General features: G+C 51.4%; 6 protein-coding genes across 6 annotated transcripts; 4 read left to right on the plus strand and 2 right to left on the minus strand.

Annotated features, from left to right (window-relative positions):
* The first annotated feature begins 2316 nt into the window (after positions 1–2316).
* Positions 2317–7743, plus strand: LOC128270197 (protein tramtrack, beta isoform-like). Its single transcript, XM_053007601.1, has 6 exons — positions 2317–2421; positions 4479–4953; positions 5261–5473; positions 5541–5615; positions 6198–7521; positions 7593–7743. The coding sequence occupies exons 1-6, from the start codon at positions 2344–2346 to the stop codon at positions 7741–7743; spliced, it is 2316 nt and encodes a 771-aa protein (XP_052863561.1). The 5' UTR covers positions 2317–2343.
* A 3074-nt stretch (positions 7744–10817) lies between these two features.
* LOC128273082 (pre-mRNA-splicing factor SPF27) lies at positions 10818–11846 on the minus strand. The gene is made up of 2 exons (XM_053010997.1): positions 11682–11846; positions 10818–11607 (listed from the first exon to the last, which is right to left on the minus strand). Exons 1-2 carry the CDS (start codon positions 11754–11756, stop codon positions 11044–11046), a joined length of 639 nt encoding a protein of 212 aa, XP_052866957.1. The 5' UTR covers positions 11757–11846; the 3' UTR covers positions 10818–11043.
* Positions 11847–12199: 353 nt separating this feature from the next.
* Positions 12200–14349, plus strand: LOC128274643 (60S ribosomal protein L4). The gene is made up of 3 exons (XM_053012903.1): positions 12200–12282; positions 12883–13309; positions 13388–14349. Exons 1-3 carry the CDS (start codon positions 12280–12282, stop codon positions 14224–14226), a joined length of 1269 nt encoding a protein of 422 aa, XP_052868863.1. The 5' UTR covers positions 12200–12279; the 3' UTR covers positions 14227–14349.
* Positions 14350–14982: 633 nt separating this feature from the next.
* LOC128273084 (pre-mRNA-splicing factor 18) lies at positions 14983–16154 on the plus strand. Its single transcript, XM_053010999.1, has 2 exons — positions 14983–15065; positions 15148–16154. The coding sequence occupies exons 1-2, from the start codon at positions 15003–15005 to the stop codon at positions 16147–16149; spliced, it is 1065 nt and encodes a 354-aa protein (XP_052866959.1). The 5' UTR covers positions 14983–15002; the 3' UTR covers positions 16150–16154.
* A 116-nt stretch (positions 16155–16270) lies between these two features.
* On the minus strand, positions 16271–17507 carry LOC128272406 (uncharacterized). Its single transcript, XM_053010208.1, has 2 exons — positions 17228–17507; positions 16271–17142 (listed from the first exon to the last, which is right to left on the minus strand). Exons 1-2 carry the CDS (start codon positions 17313–17315, stop codon positions 16373–16375), a joined length of 858 nt encoding a protein of 285 aa, XP_052866168.1. The 5' UTR covers positions 17316–17507; the 3' UTR covers positions 16271–16372.
* A 346-nt stretch (positions 17508–17853) lies between these two features.
* LOC128270199 (WD repeat-containing protein on Y chromosome) lies at positions 17854–21142 on the plus strand. Its single transcript, XM_053007603.1, has 3 exons — positions 17854–18237; positions 18299–20349; positions 20413–21142. The coding sequence occupies exons 1-3, from the start codon at positions 17854–17856 to the stop codon at positions 21140–21142; spliced, it is 3165 nt and encodes a 1054-aa protein (XP_052863563.1).
* Positions 21143–21331: the final 189 nt, after the last annotated feature.

The following is a 21331-nucleotide window of genomic DNA, read 5'->3' on the forward strand; positions in this document are numbered from 1 at the left end:
TTGCACAGTTTGTTTGTTTTTGACAGAAGGAGACTCACGTGTAGATGGCGCTTCGAACAGTGCACTATTTCTCCCTCCGGGAACGGCACACGACCTCACTGTGCAAAACGGCACTGAACATTGAAACAAAATGGAAAATTGCATAAACATATAATTTGGTTCAAAAATTCTCTTGCCGTACAGTCGTTTGAGCTGCACTCTACAAATCCCCCAAACTCGTAAGACGACAAAAAAATTGATCCGTTTTCAAGCATTTAAATAGAAGGTTATTCACAAAGCACATGCATCTTAGGCCAGTTCCGGTTTCGTTAAACATAAAGAATTCGATAGTACGCTTCAACCTTGGGGGGGGTTTCATCCGGAAACCATCACGGCCACGGCCGGCAAAAACACCACTTCTCGGCCGTTACCGAAAAGAGGTGCGTGTACTGCACGCGAGAAGAATGTAATCAAAACAAAAACTCCCAATTTCGCCCACTCTCGTTCATCAGGACGCACTGAATGCGCGTGTGTGCGTGTTTGGTACAACACACATGCAAACATCGGTTGTGTGGCAAAAAGAGACCGCAAAACAACTCCTACTCCCAGCATCCTCTTCGACTGCAAGGACCAAAGGCAGAGTTCACAGGGATACGATTACTTGGGTCACTAAGGAACGAAAGTGACCGTGAGCGAGAGAGAGATAGAATGACCGACCGGTGGTGAGAGCGAGAGTGAAAAATCAATGCACTTCGGAGCGTGCCGTCTCACTTCGCCCTCCGCTTCGCACCGATTACACGAGGTTTTCCCATAGTGCACCCCTAGAGCGGAGCGGCCGCGGGTTTCAGAGAATTTTCGACCATGGCCGCGTAAGGAGGTTGGTTGATTACGCGCGCACGGGAACTCGCAGTGGCTGAAGGCAGCATCTACTACTCCAGGCTGAAGTTGTGCGCGCCGTATTGTGTGAGTGTTGTGCAACGAAAATGCAAACAGAGAGGAGCCTGGTGGTCGCGTCCGGGGGGTGGGGGTGTCTCGGGGACATCGGCTGCTGCCAGTTGCTGTTAGAACGGAGCGAATTTGCATCATCGGACGATACAGCGAAGCTGGCGCTGACTGGCTGGCTGCTGGAGAGTGCAGGCGAAGTGTTGGGCAAAGAGTCACCAGATCCGCGTAGTAGACCCCCCGTGGCGGCTCCATTGCTCGATTTTACTACGCCCGCCCGTGGACCGGTGTGCGTGCGTGCGTGCATTTGTGTGTGGGGGGTCGTTGGCTCGTTTGGTGTGTGCGAGAAGCCCCCTTCACGAACCGCATTGGGGTCGAAAAGTTTTGTGATCGATAATGTGAAGCGCCACCCAGCGCGAAGGGTCGGTAGTATTGGCCATCGTCGTCGCGGTGGTGGTGTGTGACATTTCGTAATCGGGTCGGGTCGGGTGGGGTGGGTTGAGAGCAAGCGGATGGGTCGCTTGAGCTCACCGAAGATGACACCGAAGGGGGCGTAGCGCGCGTGCACCCTCTCTATCAACCCACCCTCGGGGGCGCTGAGCAGGCGTCGATGGTCGCGTTGATAGTGTGCAGTGCGCGCGGCGTAGGTTCCTATGATTCAGACGTCGTCGTAGTCGTCGTCGGACGGAATTTTGGGGGCGCCAGAGTGAGACGGGCGAAACGGATTAAGAGATTCACCCTCGCGTGGTCTCGCCGCGGGCGTGCGAGTGAGTGAGCGAGCAAGTAGCAGCAACAAGCACGGAGCACGAAGCACGGGGTTCGTAAAAAATATACACGCGCGCTCGTCCATGTGTGTGTCGCGGGGAGGATGAGTCCGAATTTCGTTTAGTGACACAGGGATGTTCAACCTTTGACCCCAGTAGAGTCCATCTCGACGACGACGGCGACGACCAAGCCAACATCCCTCGCCTTTGTGCAAAATCCGTTCCGCCGCGCGGTAGTGTGCCAGAGTGCTCATTGTGTGGTGACTCCCTATCGCTCGGGTCCCGCGGGCCCACAGAGACCGTCTTCTTCTTATTTACACACTGTGAATAGTGTGTATTGATTTTCTGTGCCATTTGATGAGGGGACCCGCGCGATTCGGAATCGTTGGTGTGTTGGTGTGCCTCTACCGAAGTGTGCTAACTGGCGGGTCATGTGCCAGGCAGGAGGAGTGGTCATTGTTACATATAGGTGTTTCTGTTTTCTTTTGTTCCACCGCAACGCACGCAGCACACACAGGTTGCCCTCCGATGTCCACGATGCTGCGCTGCTACTAGTCACTGGAACACTCGGGGAAAACTGAAAGCCGGCGGCTAACTGGCGGTGTGATAAATGCCAATGATAAGTGCGTGCGTGCAGTCGCAGGAAACATAGGAAACCATGAGCGCCGGGCTTTCGCAACAATTCTGCGTTCGCTGGAACAGCCATCTAGGCAGCCTGGGAGCGGCCTTTCCACAGGTATGTCGATCTGCGCCGTTAATTAATGCGCCCCCCTCATCCCACAATGCTGCGAGTGACCGCTGCGAAATCCCTGCGAAGGACGCGCCAATTACATCGATGGATTTGCTGGTCATTGACTTGTGTCGCGGGTGCAACCCCCGGGGGAACGCCGTTCGCTTCCCGGTCCCGGAGATGCGTCCACCGGCCCGAGAGGGGAGAGATCCAATTTATATGCGCAGTAACCACCACCCGGCAGGCAGCGAACCGAAATTTGCTGCTCCCGGCAAAAGGGTCCTAAACGACGTCCCTTGAGCGTATTTTTGTAGCTTCTTCCTCTCACTCTAGTGCACACACAACGAACGAGGGTACGCGTGTGCGTGCACGCTTGTCGAGATGTTAGTGTGCGCCGCGTGTGGCACGCGCTATCTTTCTTCGCCCTGGCGGCGGCGGCACTTATCACGCGGATTGCGTGCTCTCCGGCGATGACGACATCGCTCGGAGGCTGCCACACGCGGCGGACGGTACGGCGGCGGCCGTGTGTTGTCAATGGTAACCTTCTCGCCGTGCGACTGTGTGCGTTCGACGGCGGCGACGGCCTTGTTGCGTGTGGCAGATTTGTTTTTCATCCACGTTTTTTTTTTTTGAATGGCCGCGTGGGTCGCGGATTGTTTGTAGCGCGGAAGAAACGATAATCACGCGTATGCTCTCTCGCTCTTTCGCTCTTTCTTTCTCGCCGCAAGGACACCGGGTGTGTACGGCAGATCCTGCGTTTGCAAGCGTATGCGTGAGTGAGGCTCAATTCGCGCCGGTGTCGTAATGGGAACGCTAAACAAACGATGCAAACACCGGAGACGAGGGCGCGCCCTGCCCTACCCTGGTCCTGCGTCCGTCCCGCTCCGAGGACCGCGCAGGAGTAGATACCGCCTTCTATGGTGGTGTGTGCGCCGCTACGGAGCGCAAAGTGCATCCCAAATTCGGAGGGTTCCCTGATTTTAAAGGGCTGCTGCGGCGGCGGCGGCGTCCATTCACTCGCGACGCGGAGGTCTGCGTTCGACAGCGCATAAACGAGGCATCGGGTGGTGGTCTGTTTTTTTGGTGGCACGCGCGCATGGTCGCTTTCATAGCCAGGGGTTCCTGCCCATGCTTGAAACGTGATCATCCTTCCTTTCTGCCGCTGCTCTGCGCAACCCTTCGCAGAGCTCCCCTCGGGTGCGCCACCGCTTTCGCCCTCCTATTTCGCCCTGCGCTCTGTTTGCTAATCTCCAAGCGTAGGGTATGGGTCGCACGCCAGAAGACCTGCGCTTTTTTCGGCCGCACCATCCTGTAACAAGGTACCAGATTTTCGGGACGTCCGCCACTAGAAAGGGGTGGAAAGTTGGTTGTTTAAAGGGTTCAGGCAAGGGTCCGGGGCACTCTGTGGCTGCTGCCATGGTTACCGGGCGTCCTCTCGCCTGGCACCGGAACGGGCTCCCGATGGAATCTAATGTATTTAATTAAACGTCTTAAAAATGAGCTGTTGTGTGCACGGCGCCCAGAGAGGGTCGTGGAAAGCGGTGTGGGCCATCTCTCCGTGGTTCTGGGCCCCCTACGCATCGTGCGCCCTTACTTACGTGATGATACCACTCTGCCAAAGGAACCCCCTCGAGAGTGAACCTTTTTACACACTTTGCTGCCCAGTAAAAGGGGCCCGCCGTTTTGAGTCTGCGCCCAAACGTCCGTCGTCGTCGGTCGCCGTTTTCCCCCCCGGGGCGGGTTTGCGGGATAGGAAATGCCCGGGGGTCATCGTACGACGGTGCGTTCCGTGGAAGGGAAAAGTGTCAACCTTTTCCTTCTGGGCACACGAACGGCCGTCATCAAGGGTCTCTCGGAGCGATGCCTGAAGCCGTACAAGAAGAACTAAAAGTTGGGTTTCCCCCGGTAACTCTTCGCTAGGGGACGACGCTGCGGGACACGGGTTCGGGATTCGTCGTGAATCCCCTAGCAACCTTCCGGTGCGATAAGGCACTTCTTTGAAATGATTCATGCTCTCTCTGCCGTTACTACTTCTTCACGGTTCTCTACGTCTGTGCTTGCAGCTCTTGGCCGGCCAACGGTTCGTCGATGTGACACTGGCGTGCGAGGGCCACCAGGTGCACTGTCACCGGCTGGTGCTGGCCGCCTGTTCGACGTACTTCGAGCACCTGCTCGGTGAGAACCCCTGCCAGCATCCGATCATCATCCTTCCGCGGGACATCAAACTGTGGGCCATGCAGGCACTGGTCGATTTCATGTACAAAGGAGAAGTGAACGTATCTCAGGCGGGTCTGCCGGACTTGATGAAGTGTGCGGAGATACTGAAAATACGGGGTCTCTGCGGCTCGGATGCGGCCCTCAATTTAAACCAAATCCACAGTCCCCCGGTGGGGTCGACCGCCTCCTTCCAGCAGCAGCAGCAGCAGCAGCAGCAGCAACATCTACCGGCCACCGATGCGGGGACCGATGCCACCACCATGACCAGTACAAAGGACACACGGACGTCGAACAACAAACAATCCCACAGCCAGTTCCAAAGTAAGTTGTTACTCTTGATCTCTCCAGTGGAACAAGGTCCCGATGATCACGAGGTCTTGGCCTGTCAGGCTACTCGTCGGTTGTTAATTGTGTGCTCTCATTCTGCTCGAGTACCGAGGCTGCTAATCTATCGTGACGAAGAAGTCAAGGTTGATTGTGGACTTTTCGTGGTCGCGTAGATCCGGAGGTGTCGAGGTGGCCTTGCAATGCAAAGGTGTTAATGGTGCTTAAAAAGTGTCAATTTAAGGGAAAAGGATATAGATAGCGCGCAAGATTATGATCTGTCTCTAACGTCGTCTATTTCAAGATCGATCTGAACCTCATCACAACACACGAGCTTCGCAGCAGAGCAGCGGCGGTGGAGCAGGGCACCGAGGTGGACCCAAGGGACAGCTGCTGAGCAGTTTGCACCTGCAGCCGGTGATCGGAGCACGAAGTCAGCTGCTCCAGGACGATTGCAATATTAGTGATAATGGGGAGAGTAGCAACGAGATGTGCATAAAAACTGAAGACTTAATTGGTGAGTTTTTTGGTGGTGGTTCGATTTGAAGAACTTGTTGTAATTAAGATCCTATTCCTGTTTTTAGATGATGACACTAGCAGCAAGCCGTGTGAGGATGAAGAGGAGCTTGAAATGGACCCTGGAGAAAAAATCCCTTCGGGTAAGTCACCATTGCCCGGTAGCAATGAACGGACTCAATCATTCTGTCGATTATTTCTCAATATTACGCGCACTTTCTGGGCGTTTGAGGCTCTCAAAACACACCTCACGTAACTTTTGGCCAGTTTATATGCTTATTGTAAACCAGGCATCTCGAGGCTTTCTTGGCCTCTGAGGCAAATGGTCTCTTTGCCTACGGCAGAATGGAGGTGCCTGGTTGTTGATGTGAAACTACCAATTTCATTTCATAATGATCATATCGCTCACCATTTGATACGGTGTGCTAACCTTGGTGATGGTTATTTCTATTGCGTTGGGCTGGTCGTCGGTCTGTCTATCCTCCCAAAGCTAAAAACCGGCTTGTCGTAGCGTTACAGTCTCTTTCTCTCCGTTCATCTCACAACCACTTTCCGTTTTCGTATTCGTATAGCACTCACTTTGATGGCTCCTTCCGTACGGATTCGTTCACCTGTTTTAACTCCCTTGTGTCCTATGATTTACTGCGGTGGTGCTGATTTCTTTCCTATTATTCGCTCACTTTCTCTTTCTTTCTCCAAATGTACGCATGTACGTCTACTTGCAGACGCAAATCGCTGCGAGCAGCAGCTCCTCGAAGCTCATGCAGCAGCCATGGAGGTTGAGGAGCTGGTGGACGACGGGGTGTCGGTGCAGGAGGCAGAAAGTGGGGATAAGGAAAGATCGGCCCAGAACGCCGACGGAAGCGCCACTACTAGCAGCGATGCGCAAGACGCCGCTGAGCCTGAGCATACTAACGATGACGGGAATGGTCAAGGCGATGAAGTGTTGGAGATGAGAGAAGAGACAGATGAGCCGCTGGCGGTGGATGTGGCTGCCAAGAGCAACAAGGCCGAACAAGAGCGACCAAGAACAAGACCCCTGTTTAGTTCCGCCCGTAATGGCGCGCCTAACAACGACGACGACCAGCGCCAGCAGAAAAGTCAGGCGAACGGTGCCAAAAGTGGTGCCCCGCTCACTATCCAGCGGGCACCGCCCGGCTCGATACGGGTTAAATCCATCGAGAATCTCTTTGCCAATTACCAGAGCAAACACTCATCGCTGGTAGCGCCGGGAAAGTCTTCCCGCGCAGAAAAGCGCCGACTGGGGCTTCAGAAGTGCCCGCGTAGTGAAAGTGCCAATAGTGACCGTACCGGCAGGGCATTGCCCGCTTCGCTCGTGTTCAACCGTGACGCAATGGACATCTACCTACGATCCGGCGGTGGTGGCGGTGGCGCAGGCGACGCCGAGGATGAAGCAACTAGTGCCACCGATGAGGACGGTTACGAAAATATTATCTGTTCGCCTAACTTCCCGCCCCTGTCGGGCGTCATCAGTAGCTACAAGGCTGAGGAAGAGGAGGAAGAGGAAGAGGAGGAAGGAGAGGACGTCGACTATAGTGACGATCGGTACGCCATACAGCTGCTGGCGGAAGAAATCGATAGCAGGATGCTGGCCAACGGTGCGGACAGCGAGGGAGACGAAATACTTCTCAAACCGCCGGCCCTGATGTCGTTGGGGAAGGGCTCCGGAACGGTCGGTAGTGGTGGCGGTCGAAACAGTATGGCCAGCGTCCGGCCGCAAATCCTGCGCACATATGGCCGAGGGGTGACGGGATCCGGAGCCGGTTCCAACGCATCGCTCACGGTACGCAAACTTGCCCGTCAAACGGACGGAGGCGGTTCGCATCCAGCGAACAGTCGGCAGGTGCGACGGCCACGGCTTACGGCACGTGCCAGGGAAGCGTTCAGCCACCTCATGAACCCGTCCGGAGCTCCACCTCCCATCTCCTTCACGCTGCGCAATCCGCGCGGCAACCAACCGCGCTCGTACAACACCGAAGCCCTGTGGGCTGCTCTGATGGATGTGAAAGCGGGTGAAAGCATCTACAGGTAAGTGGTGGCCGCACCCCCGGGGGCCAGTTCAAATCATGACCCATTTTCCTCTTCCGCCTACCCGGTAGAGCTTCGCAAATGCACAAAGTTCCTCGCAAAACGCTGCGCAACTGGATGAAGCGGTGGGACATCAAGTCGGCCTACCCGATGCCGAGGCAGCTTAAGGAGGCGGCCGAGAAGAAGCGCATCATCAAAGAGCTGACCAGCCAAATTCAATAGCATCAGCAGCAAGAGCAGCATCAGTTACTGCTGCAGCACCACCAGCCGTCACAGTCGATGCTTGTGCAATCGTCGCCACTCATTTGCCAAACGGACCAACCTCAAGAGTCCACCTTCCACTATGCCAACGCGTCGGTCATTGCCGCATCAGCGACCCCGGTGATGTCACCGGCACAGCAGGTTGCTGTCGTTGCCAGCAGTGTGCCAATACTATGGGGGATATAGAAGCATGCAGCAGCGGGATCGAGAGAGAAACCGGGGAGCTGACGGCAACTCGAATCGCGAGGCGACGCTCGGGATGATGGTGTTTACTTTAATTTTACTTCTAGTTTTAACCAAACAAGAAACAAAACAACCAACAACACACAACAAGAAGCCAAGGATTGTGGATATAGTCAACAGAATAAGTATAACTATTAAATTTATACATATAAATATATATATATTTAGACTTGTGTGTGTCAAAGAACGTGTTGCGTCGCGAGCCGTAATCGCAGCCAGGATAATAGATGCCAACATAGGGATATACGCTAGGCACTCCGTCGGGTGTGGAACACAGGGAGTGACCGAGTCGGGATGTAGTCGAGATGAAGTATATATATTATTTTACACTGAACCATATAGATAAGTGAACGATGCGGGAACGCGCAAGACGGCGGCAGAATTCTTCCTTAGAGAGGATCCAGTAACGTAAGGGGGGCACTGGGACGTGAGTGCCACGTGTTTGATCAAACATCAAACATCTTCCAATAGTCAGAACAAATGAAACTAAACAAAACAAAAACCAAACCAACAAACATCCCGTGTACGTTCTCGCGTTCGCACGCGAAACGTGTATTCAGTCAGCCATTGTTCCTCAGTCAAATAGATTTTGTAGATTTGGTTCCTTTGCAGAATATTTTGCGAATTACAGTACGATGCCATGCTGGGTTGCTGGGCACCGTTGCCACTGGAGCACCAGCTTTAGTTTGAATAGTCGATCGGAGAAAGGAGAAAACAAATGGAAGTATAGAACAAAAATCGCAAGCCAAGGTGAACCTTTAGTTTCCAAAACATTGTAACGTAGTGTAACGCAAAAATGAAATGAAATTTTCTTTTGTTGAAGAAAAGTTATAGGAAAAGATCGTGAAGCTTTCTAGTCAACGTCTGTTTTATAAGCAGAACACTAATATTATGCTATTTGTTTGTTCCGTTTCGCCTGTGCTTACCAGTTTAGACCTTTTTTGTTTGTTATTCGCCAGTGAGAGAGAACCGCAACCAGCAGTTGGGTTGCATACCGAAGGCGGTTTTATATATTTATAGTTTAACGCACGAAACGCGGCGTTTTCTTCCACTATTTTGCATCTCGTGAGTATAGATTTCTAGACAGACCGGACAGACCAAGTCCCTGCTGGTTCTTTGAACCATTATTTCCGAGACCGAGGGCAAACGACGTAGGAGAGCGCTGGTAGAGCAGAGAACAGAGGAATGGTCTACTCCATTTCCCTGCCGTACTTATAGTAAGGTAAATGTGCCGATGGAGATAGTTTTGTAATCGAATGGGATATATGGCGAGGGGGCGCCAGCCGAATCGTGTGAACCAAATAATTTATAGTCAAATCAGTCATTCTATCCAGCCGGCCGCCATCAGTAACGCGAGAGAGTATTTTGGAACGCTGCGTAGGTAAAAAATGATGGTGCTGATGCTGTGCGAGAGACGCGCCCGTGGTGCAATGCTCCGGCGCGTGAATGAATGTCTGACTCAGTGTCCGCCATTATTTCCACGAAAAGTTCTTGTTTTGTACTGAGAGGGGTATTTTTCTCATGAGCCAAGTGAAAATGTGAACGAATAGAACTTATGACCGGATATACCAGGATAAATATATACATAGATATATATATTGTGCATCCAAAAGATCCATACAAACGAAATGCAAGTAAATTCTATTTTTAAGAACTGGCGATTGGCCGACTTTTTTGTGATGTGATGACAAACACTCTTCAGTTACCATTATTTGACCCTATAACCCACAGTCGATACAATCATTGCACTGTTAATTACTGACTTACGCAGCGTTCGCGTTGGCCAACGTTACGTGTGAGTATGATACGAACAGCCACCAACAGTCACCACCAGCAGTGGACCCCAGCGCTACGGGCGGTCGACGAATACGCCGTTCGGAGGAACTACTTCGTCAGGCGGCAGAGTACGTGTCGGGTGGTGAAACGTTCCAAAACGTTAGCATAAAGTTCAAAATACCGATCTCCACCATACGGTACGTTACAGATCGCAAAGAACCGCATTCTGAACCGGTCGTTTTAATGCGCTCGTCTTTGTACACCCATTTCTAGCTTCTACATGGCCCGCAAAGGTATCCTTCCCCGCCGAAAACGTGGCCGAACGGCTATGCTTCCGTACGGCGCACAGCAGCACCAGTCTCAAACGGTGCCCAACTCAGCATCGGCCACCGCCAACACACAACGAAGCGGAATATCTGAACAGCAGTTTCAGCAGCAGCTGCGCGAGAACATGGCACTGGCGGCCGGCGTTCAATCGATCGAGAATACGGACAATTTCACCGCCGAAGAAGGGCAGCCTGCTGCTCCTCCACCGTCGTACAGGGGAAGCCGTTCTCCGTCGCCATCGGGACCACCGTTTCACTTTGCCAACTACAAGCTACCGGAACTGCGGCCGAATTTGATGTAAAGCGGAGGCCTTTTTCCTGCCCCAAAAACCAGTAACTCCTACCTCCGAAATGCCCAATATGTGGCACTTGTAAAATGCACCTAACACACGCCAAAGTAACATTTTTAGCATAAGGTTTACACCCCTAGATGATATATTTTATTGGCAATTTTACGCAAAGTACGCATTGATTGTGAGCGGTGGGTTTGTAGAAAGCCGAGCGATCGAAGAACAGTATTTTCTCAAATCTTTAAATTTCATATTACATATTTCCGCTTGTCGCTTGTGTTAGATGACCAAAGAAGGCCAAAGCATGGGAAAAAAAAATCCCTAATTGGTTGAATTTTTTTTCAAACCCCAAGCGAACCCGATCGCATATTAATTAAGCTGAAAAATAAGCACAGTAGGCAGAATGCTTTCAACAATGAATGTTAAATGTGTTTCGTGTTTGTATGTTTAGTTGTCGGTGTAAAAGTAGCCACTGATGTAGTTGTGTAAAAAAGAATAAATTTTCTGAAAACAACACTGTAGCAGAAAGAGAGTAACAATTTGTGGTGAATTTGTTTCGCAGATCGATGTGTGGTTTTCCAAAACAACCTCGAAAAACTAACAACTAAGGTAATTACGAATCTAATTTATTTTTGCGAGATATTCAGCTCCATATTCTTTTGATAGATTTTCTCCTCTAGCTTGGCACAGGCTTGCTCAATTTCATAGTTCTTCGACACCAGCATGACCCACTGAGCTTCGAGTGAGCGCAGCTTTTCACCTCCCTGCGTTTGCTTCGTTTTTCGACCCCAGTTCACGTCCTGTATTTCCTTCTTCACTTCCGCCAGGCGCGCTTGACACTTGGCCTGCATCGCTACCAGTGTTTCGAGGTAGGATTTCCACATCTCGCATCCGTACTCCGACATCAGCTCCAGGTTCATGGCCCGTACGGCTTGGTGCTCGAGCTGGGCCATCGAATTGTCCACACTTTCCGTCCACGCTGACACCTCGTTCATTTTGCCGGCCGGTGGCGGTGGTAGCTCGTACCGCTTCATGCTCAGCGGTTCCATCGGTAATCGGTTCTGGATGCGCTCGAACTCGGCCGCCATCAGCTCGGTCTCGAATGCAGTGGTAGCTTGGGGCGGCAGATGCTCCAGGTAGTTTTTCGTCGGCCGGTAACGCCGGCATTCTTCCTCCACCATTGCGATAGCCTGTAATGCGAAAGCGAAGCCGTGAGTTCCAAGGATTTCAAGATGTTTTCCGTGTCTGTTGTGCGTCGTCTTACCGCTTCTCGGACGCCGGGATCATCATAACCGAGATCAATGTACGGCAGGGCATCAACCAACACTTCACCGGCCATTGTTTTACGAAATTAGCAGGAACTATCTAGACGGTGCGTCGTTTAAACATTAAAACTCAAAAACAAACGTTCCGAGTTTTAGAGAATAAACATTTCTTATTCTAACCAGGCAAGTTTGACAAACTCCTGACGGCTCACTGCGGCCGGCGGTTGTTTACGTTGAAAAGGCTTTCGGCGGCCTCCGAAAGCTCTTTTCAGAAATATTGCAATTTTGTCAATTTTGAATTGCTTGTGTCTGCCTCGTTTTTTATTAAAATAAAACAAAAAAGTTTCTTGAAAATGTGATACGCTTAACCATTGACTTATGTGTAAAAATAAAAATATGGTCCAAATTAACTGCGCCGGGGTCTCGGGTCAGCCACTGAACGGCGTTCAACGTCTAACTGACAGCTGTCATGGAAAAGCCGCATCGAGGTGCTTCCGCTTTGAAGAGTTCTTTTTCAGTCCTCCGTGGCATGGCGGACTGCTTTACTGATTGCAGCCAAAAATAATTCTCTATTTTCGGGTGTAATATTGTGCTAAAATGGTAAGTGACGAATGGATAACAATTTCCATGGTCAAGTGCCGTCCGTTGATATAAAATTTCTGTCGGTGGTTGTAATTTTGAGGAATAAAATTACCCTTGTTTGTGTCGGAGCGCGTGAGTCGTACTCTGGGGTTGTTGTCTTGCTTACGGTCGGCTCGGGATTTATTAAACAGCTGCGGTGATTATGCTACTGGTTGACGAATATGTTGAAATACGAGAAGAATGGAAACAGAATCGGGACAAACACTTTGTGAGATATTTCTGGCGCAAGTCCTTGTGAATAATGGGCATCCTTCTGAAACATGCGTGCTTGCTCGCCGGAAACGTGTTTGGCTGGAGTGTCAAAGGACTTTGTGACTGTGTGTGTGTTGTTGACTGTGGATTTTGCCGAATGACTTTTAGTGCCATTCTTTAGAAATCCTGTAAAATCGATTCAACTTACTTTTCTTAAATTATATCATTCATTTACTTCGATGAGTTCGCCCGACCGTACACCGCAATATGTATGCCTCTCTTCCGCCATGTATCTCCATTCCTCCATTTCTCCAATGCTTGGTTTCATTATAAACTAATATTTTCTTTTATGGTTTTACTTTCCAGAGTTTGACGGCATCGCGCCCTCTGATCAGTGTTTACACTGAGAAAAATGAAGCAACCAAGGATAAGGGAGTTTCGCTCCCGATCCTGTTCAAGGCTCCCATCCGCCCGGATGTCGTAAGCGAAGTGTCGCAGCTGATGCGTCGCAACAAGCGCCAACCGTACGCCGTTAGCGAAGCTGCTGGCCACCAAACGTCGGCCGAATCGTGGGGAACGGGTCGTGCGGTGGCTCGTATTCCGCGTGTTCGCGGTGGTGGTACCCACCGTTCCGGCCAGGGTGCGTACGGTAACATGTGCCGTGGTGGTCGCATGTTTGCGCCGACCAAGACCTGGCGTAAGTGGCACCGCAGGATCAACATCAACCTGAAGCGCTACGCTCTGGTGTCCGCCCTGGCTGCCACCGGCGTTCCGGCTCTGGTGCAATCGCGCGGTAAGGATTCACTCCACACAGGGTGGCAATGATAGTGGTGAATTGAATTGCATTGAACGTCTTATGTTCCTTCGTTAGGTCATATTGTCGATGGTATTTCGGAGCTTCCGCTGGTTGTCACAGATGACGTCCAGAAGTTCCAGAAGACCAAGCAGGCCGTCAAGTTCCTGCGCCGCACGAAGGTGTGGGCCGACGTGCAGAAGGTCTACAACTCGCAGCGTCTGCGTGCCGGTCGTGGTAAGATGCGTAACCGTCGCCGCGTGCAGCGTCGTGGGCCACTGGTCATCTATGCCAAGGACGAGGGACTGCGCAAGGCATTCCGCAACATCCCGGGTGTCGACACCATGAGCGTGTACAAGATGAACTTGATGAAGCTGGCCCCTGGTGGTCACGTCGGTCGTCTCTGCGTCTGGACCGAGTCGGCATTCGCCAAACTCGACGATATCTATGGCACGTGGAAGGAAAAGTCCAAGTGCAAGAAGAACTACAATTTGCCGACGCCGATCATGGCCAACACCGACCTCTCCCGCTTGTTCAAGGCGGAAGAGATCCGGCGAGTGCTGAAGGCCCCCAAGCGCAAGGTGCACCGTCACGTGCGCCGTCTCAATCCGCTGACCAACACCCGCCAGATGGTGAAGCTGAATCCGTACGCAGAGGTGACCAAGCGTCGTGCCCTGCTGGCCGCAAAGCTGCGCCGCTGCGAGCGTATTGTGGCCCGTGCGAAGGAGCGCAATGTTACGCTCGGCAAGAGCGATCCGGCTTTGCACTTCATTGCCACGGAAAAGAACCGCAAGAAGCAGCTGCTGAAGAACAATGCCAAGCGGCTGGAACTGGCTGCGAAGAAGAAGGCCGCAAAGGCTACGAAGGTTGCCGCTGCAACGAAGCAGCCTGCGGCAGCGAAGGTCGCGAAGAAGTAATAAGTTTGTTGTGGTCGCCACAATTGTCGCTAAAACTTGTTCTAATTTCCATCTACTGAAGTAATAAAAGTAAAACCTTCTACCAGTCCCCCTGAGCTGTGGTGGGAAAGAAAAAACAGCAAACTGAATGTGTTCTGAACTGTTTTGGGTTGTTTTGATTTTACTTTCACCGTTTCACGCGTTTCGCCTCAGAAGTACAGAATTTTGGCAAAAATTATCCCTTGTCTCATTAACTTTGGCATTAGAAATTAATCCCTTGCCGTATTTGGGAAGAAAGAAATTGTTAGAATGTATCGATTATAAGATTGCTAATAGGTTAAAAATAAACCAAACAGATGATTGAAATAGAATGATACTTCATTTCTACTTGTGTCTGACTCTTAATTTTCATTATCATCGTCCGAACTTACTCAAAGGACATTTTCGTTGGCCAAACAATTAGAAAATGTCGCTGTTATTGATCGTTCATTTTATTTTTGAATTTTAACTATAAGCACTGTAAATTTTTTTCCAGAGAACAAGGAATAGACGTATCATTTGATCGCAAACGATGTGTTTTATAACTTAGCGTGTGTACATTTTGAATTAGTTACAATCATTTTTAAAATGATCTTTTAAAAATCGAAATATTGTATTTCATACTCGACCATAACTTCGCTGAGAGGGCGCTGAAAAGAGGCTTTGACAGGGAAATGTCAAACTGACAGTACTTTTGTTTACTTTTTAGACCGAGCATCGAACCAGAAATCTATTTGTTTGTGGAGATCTACGAAACAATGGATATTTTAAAAGCAGAAATTGCAAGAAAAAGGAAACTTTTGGAAGAACAGAAACTAGTGGTAAGTAAACGCCCGCTGATAGTCCCGGTGGCGCAACATGCGTGAAGCTTTAATGTTTTTCGTTCGTTTCTTTCGCCTTTAGGATGAGAAGAAAAAGTACTTTAAACGGGGCGATCTTCTCGCGCATGAGGAGAGTGAGTATTTGGAGAAAAGTGGCTATAACAAAGCGGACCGCACTCGTGCAAACAGTGCCGGGGATGCAAAGGATGGTGGCGCAGCCGTCGACGAGGACGCCAAGTATGATTTCCGCAAACTGCCCCGCTCGGAAGTGATCCGGAAGCTACGTGAACGAGGCGAACCGATCCTGTTGTACGGTGAAACGGAACAAGAATCCTGCCATCGGTTGCGTCAGTTGGAAATTTCGGCCCCCGAGATCAACCGAGGGTTCCGCAACGATTTTCAGGAAGCGATGGAGCAGGTGGACGAAGCGTATCTTAATGAAATCCTTACCTCCAACGGGCAAGGATCTGGTATCATGGGCATGGGAAAGGCGAAGAACTCAAACGAAGACTACGATTTGGACGACAGCGTGACGTATGAATCGATTCAGCAAATGGCGGTACGGTTAGGACGCAGCGGTAAAGACCACGACTGTGACGTGATAATGACCCTGATCCAGTTTCTGCTGAAGATCTGGAACGACCAGCTTAGCTCGGTCACTGCGGCAGAGCGGATGGCCACGAAGGGTAAAATTGCGCGAGCCACGTTCGAGCAGACGCGGCTGTACCTGCGGCCGTTGCTGCGTAAGTTGAAAAACAAAACCATCCCGGAGGACATCCTCGACAGCTTGACGGACATCACGAAGAGTTTACTGAAGCGTGATTATATCCATGCCAGCGACGCGTACCTAACGATGGCGATCGGTAACGCACCATGGCCGATCGGTGTGACTATGGTGGGCATTCACGCGCGTACCGGACGTGAGAAGATTTTTTCGAAAAACGTGGCCCACGTCATGAACGACGAAACCCAGCGCAAATACATTCAGGGCCTAAAGCGGTTGATGACGAAGATGCAGGACTACTTTCCAACCGATCCGTCCCGGTGCGTCGAGTATGTAAGCAAGAAGGACAGGCAAGATTGAACGCCACAGCGCAACTGTAACATTTGTTTTAAGAATTTTAGTTCGCAGAGAATAAAATGGATAAAGTTCTTTTGAATAATTCAGATGTGTTTTTTGAAGAATATATATTGTCCACGTGACGATGAGATTCAATGACGGATGTATTTATTGTCTTACGACACAACTATAATGGCCACGCATATTTAACGATCACGCAGATCCTTATGTCTTCACGCGATTACGATTACGAAAGTTCGGACGAACGTTTAGTGGCCATTTCGACCGCATTTATCACCGCACCGCGCATCGATCCTTGTTCGAGCGCATGCACTCCGTGAATGGTGGCACCGCCCGGGGAGCAAACTTCATCCTTCAGCACCGCCGGATGTTTGCCTGTGGCGAGCACCATCTTGGCCGCACCCATGACGGTATTAGCTGCCAGCTGTAGTGCCATGGCGCGGGGAATCCCTTGCTTCACGCCACCATCGGCGAGAGCCTCGATAAACTGGTACACATACGCCGGTCCGCAACCGGCCAATCCCGTGACGGCATTCATCTGACTCTCCTGCACCTCAAAAGCAACTCCGAGGGAACCGAGCATACTTTTTAGAGCTTCGTACAGCGGCTCAACCGTTGAAGAGCGATTGGCTTCGGCACAGTAAACGGTGCAGCCGAGACCAACCTGCATCGGCGTATTGGGCATGGTGCGCACGAAGGTTGCCAATGTTGTTTGGTAAAGTGCTCCTCGCAGACGTTCCAGTGTCACGCCGGCAAGTATAGAAACGAACAGTTTATCCTTGCAGCTTGGAAGCGAGCCCATCAAATGTGCACGGTTAAGATCTTCCGTTAGTGAAGGAAGAATTTGAGGTTTAATGCAGAGAAAAACGATGCTCGAATGTTTCAGTAGCTCCACATTATCAGTACCCAAATGCGTCACTCCGAGTGGTGACCAGCGTTCTTTCAAGTTCTCCAGCTTCGTGGCCGTTACATGAATTTGGTCCGGCTGCAGAACGCCTGTAGGCATTAGAATCGAAGGCAACGGAAACAAAAAGAGCAGTCGGTGAATAAGTGACCAGTTATTTCAATGAATGGCCCGTACCTTTGCTCAGCAATCCGGATGCAATGGCATAGGCCATATTTCCACCACCTATAAATCCGACCTGGACACCGTCAAGATTATCGGACATTCTCGGGCTTGGTTCACGTTCTTTCGGTGGTGTACTTTATGCGAGCAACACACTTTACGCAGTCTGCGGCACAGAGCTCAAAGATAATGTTCGATTCACCCACGACGCTGCACGTGCGTATTGTATGCGAAGAGTAAATAAAAGAGTACTACAGATACGTATGTTACGTCGTTTGTAAACAATTGCACCCGTCTCTCGTTATCTAATCTGCAGCTACTGCCAAGATGCAATTTGGGGACACTTCTTTGGCGCTTCGCTTGACAGCGAAATTTTGTTTACATCTGAACGGGCATTGTTGTTGGAAACCACACACTGGGTGCTGTTGAGACTTTCATTGGACAACATTTTTTAAAAGTTGAACTGTATTTTATCCTACACATTTGGTTTTGTTTTTAAGCGGACGATCTGAGAACAGGAAGTTGAGTTAAGCACAAAAAGATGTCATAGAAGAAATAAATTTTCAAATGAATTTGCTTCCTACATCAAAGTAACCCTGAAGAGAGAAGCCTTTCCCCCCAGTAGCGCTTTTCTTCGTATTATGGCGGCCCGTTTCTCTTCGGTTCCGGTGGACCAGGTGATCCACCGTGCGATTTCGGTTAGGCAAATAGAATTTCTGCACACCACCTTCCTAGTACGGGCTGGCCGACTAACACGCTCGGAGCTTCGAGAAGTTCTCGCCACCATCGGATTGCGGTACACCGATGAGCAGTATCGAACGTTATTCCTGCAGATAAACACCGATCATGATGAATTTTGCCAGTGGGACGAGCTGCTCAGTTACCTGATTCTGGGTTTCCAGGACGACGATCCTTTGGCCGTGAAGCAATCGCTCGATCTACCCATTGCCGGCGATCTTGAGGTGAAATTGGGCCGTCAGGTGTACACGATCGTGAAGATCGACTTTTGTCCCATGGTGTACTACGTGAGTATTGTGCCGACAGGGGACTTCCGTGCCACTTTCACCCGCTGGTTTCCCACCGTAGGACGGAAGCATCAGCTGGTCTCAAGGACACTGGGTAACAACGTCCAGGGAGGGGATTATCAATTTCTGGACCAAAAATTGGAAGCTTTGGCTCAAAGCTCGCTCGGTCCCGTCGCGCTTGAAACGATCGAAAACCTGGGTCCTGGACGCGGTATCGCTACCCGATCAGCGTTCGTTTTGCGTTGCAAGTTTAGAGTGTGAGCTACGGTTCTACAACGTCGTGGCGGGTTCGTTCACGTTAAAAACGGTCATCGAGCAATTGCCCCATCCGATCAGTGCTCTGGACTATCGTTACGGACGGGACGAACCAAGCAGGCTCTTCGTTGGAGATTATGAAGGACATGTGGCGGTGTTGGAATTACATCCCGAACGAAAGGCAACGATGTCGGGCGAGTCCTTCTCGGTGGTTACATGGGTCCGGTGGGTCGATTTACTGGCCGGGAAGTATCCTCCGGTGGACGGCATTCATTTTGGGCGTTTGCTAGTGGATCAAGTGCGATCGGTGCGATATGTTGAAAGTTTAAAGAGTTTCATCGCAGCCTCCGAGGAGAATCCACTAACATCGGTCACCACATCGAAAGGACCAAAGCATCCGGCTGTCCCTCTTCCCACTATAACGATACAGTCGTTGGAAAACCGCGCGTCAAGGATCGACTTTTACGTGCCACGCGGAGTGACGTGTTTTGCGTTCGAGTCTACCAAGGAGCTACTGGTGTCCGGTGGTCCGGACTGTGATCTACGTTTGTGGGACATTCGGCGTCCAGAGAAACCGTCGGCCGTTCTGATTGGCCACACGGCAAGCATTGTGTTCGTGTTCGTCCAGGATGCTGGGGAGAAAATCTACAGCCTCGACCAGAAACGTAACGTAAAAGTGTGGGACACGCGGAATCGGGTGTTGCTGCAAACGTTTAGCCAACAGGCCACTACGCTCGCGAAAGGGCTGCCGGTGTGTGCGTACTACGACGACCGTGAGCGGCAGCTGGCGATGGCCAGCAATAAGTTGGTACTGGTAGCTTGCTGTCCCGAGATTCCGCTCGACCGCACCGACGGTGAGAGTCACACTCGTCCCGTTTCGGTCCTACTGTACAATGGCCTCTACAAGCTAGTCGTTAGCTGTGGGCTCGATAGCTTCATCATCACGTGGGATCATCGGATGAACCGGAAGATGAGCATCATCACCGAGGCGCACACCCAAATCCGCAACGGCTCACCGGAACCGGTCGAGATTACGGCCGGGTGTTTCGATGGTAAGCAACAGCTGCTGGTGACCGGAGCCCGTGATGGGTCGTTGAAGGTGTGGAACCTTAGCGGGCGCACCTGCATGCGCACGATGCACATCGAGGAGGACTGCGAAGTGACGGCCATCTTCTGGATCGCCAATCGCATTCTGGCGATGGGCTGGAACCATCGAGTGGTGGAGTTTGCTGCTGCCAGCGATGCGAAAGACGAATACCCGAATGGTTTGCCGTGGCGGAAGCTACACTCGGACGATGTGCTTTGTGCCGCCGTTAGTACCTCGGTACCGGGCGCGTTGGCCACCTGTAGCTACGCCGGAGAGCTTGTGCTGTGGATGCTGGAAACGGGACAACCGTATCGCCGCTATAACGCTGCCAATCCTCGCGCGCGTGTGCCGATTGCGTTGCGTCCGCAGGGGATTGGCGAATCCGACAACGAGAGACTGAAAGTGCGCCGAAGATCCACCATTCGACGATCGTTGTTTCAGGCGTCGATGGATCGGGCGACGGACCGACGGCTGTCCAGGATCGTGATGCCATCAGGGTTGGAGCAAATGCGACGGCTTGCGATTCAGGTGTTAATGTTTCTACCGAGTCGCCCAATGGCTCCGAACTACGGCACGCTGTTGGGTTCGCTCGATACGGGAATGGTGCAAGTTTGGTCCCACCATCCGGACGGAGGTTACCGGGGTGCGTTCAGTGCGATTCACATGGCAGGGGATCGGGTTTTGGCGATGGCAAGCGATTTCTCGAACCGCTTCCTCTTCACCGGCACGGCACTCGGTTACATCAAGACGTGGTACATTGAAAATTGTTGGTAAGTTGTGGATTGCAACACCTCGGGCACCTCGGTCAACTTGCTTCTCCTGTCCTTTTGCAGGATTCCCGATGAAGATAAATTCAAAGTGAACAAACCGTCGCTACGGATTCTGTTTCCGTTCCTCCTCGACGATGTGATACCGGGGCGTGCCAAGCGATCGGCCCGTTCGCAACCGAAACCGTGGTTGTTGAACTCGTACCAAGCGCACCGTAGCTGCGTTACCAAACTGGTATATTTGGATCGCAGCGAGTTGCTGCTCAGCTCAAGCAGTGACCGTACGGTACGGTTGTGGACACTGGCCGGCCGCTACATCGGTCTGCTGGGCAGCCCGGTAAACTGGGAACCTTTAGGTGTGGACCTTCCTCCGGTCCCCAGTTTCCGGTTCCGCATTCCACCCGATCTGCAGCGCGAGGTGAGCTTCACCACGGCGAAGGTGTTGCGTGGCGCAAAGGACTACCAGCGACAGTTTCAACACGCATCGCTCGGTCTGGAACGATCGCGGAAGTACTTGCCCGGCATCGAAACGTACGGAGCACCGCTACGGGAGCCGATTGTGAACCGGAGCGTCCTGAAACCACCGGCCCGGGAGCCAATGTTGGCCTCGATTAAACTCGAGCGGACATTTCCTTCGCTTCCGGTGTACGGCCACATGGTAGAGTTTCCGGTGAAACCGCTGACCGTTAGCCTGCAGCTGAACGATATTCTGGAACGCACGAGAAGACTGCAATTCAACCAGGTGTCGGACACGGAAATGGACACCGAATGGGACACCGATACCGCGCACGGATAAGGAAAAGCGATTGGTTTGAAAATAATCTCGTAATTGAGTAAAAATTTATTGTTTCTCTGGACGCCTCGTTAACGCTACAGTTATGCTAGTTGAGCTTACCGGCTACTCACTTACTCAATTCCTACAACTAACTGATTGCTTCTCGTCGCTTGCAACGAATGATAAAGGCACATCGGGGACGCCGATGGA

Source organism: Anopheles cruzii, chromosome 3 (genome assembly GCF_943734635.1).
Source record: "Anopheles cruzii chromosome 3, idAnoCruzAS_RS32_06, whole genome shotgun sequence".
Taxonomy (NCBI): domain Eukaryota; kingdom Metazoa; phylum Arthropoda; class Insecta; order Diptera; family Culicidae; genus Anopheles; species Anopheles cruzii.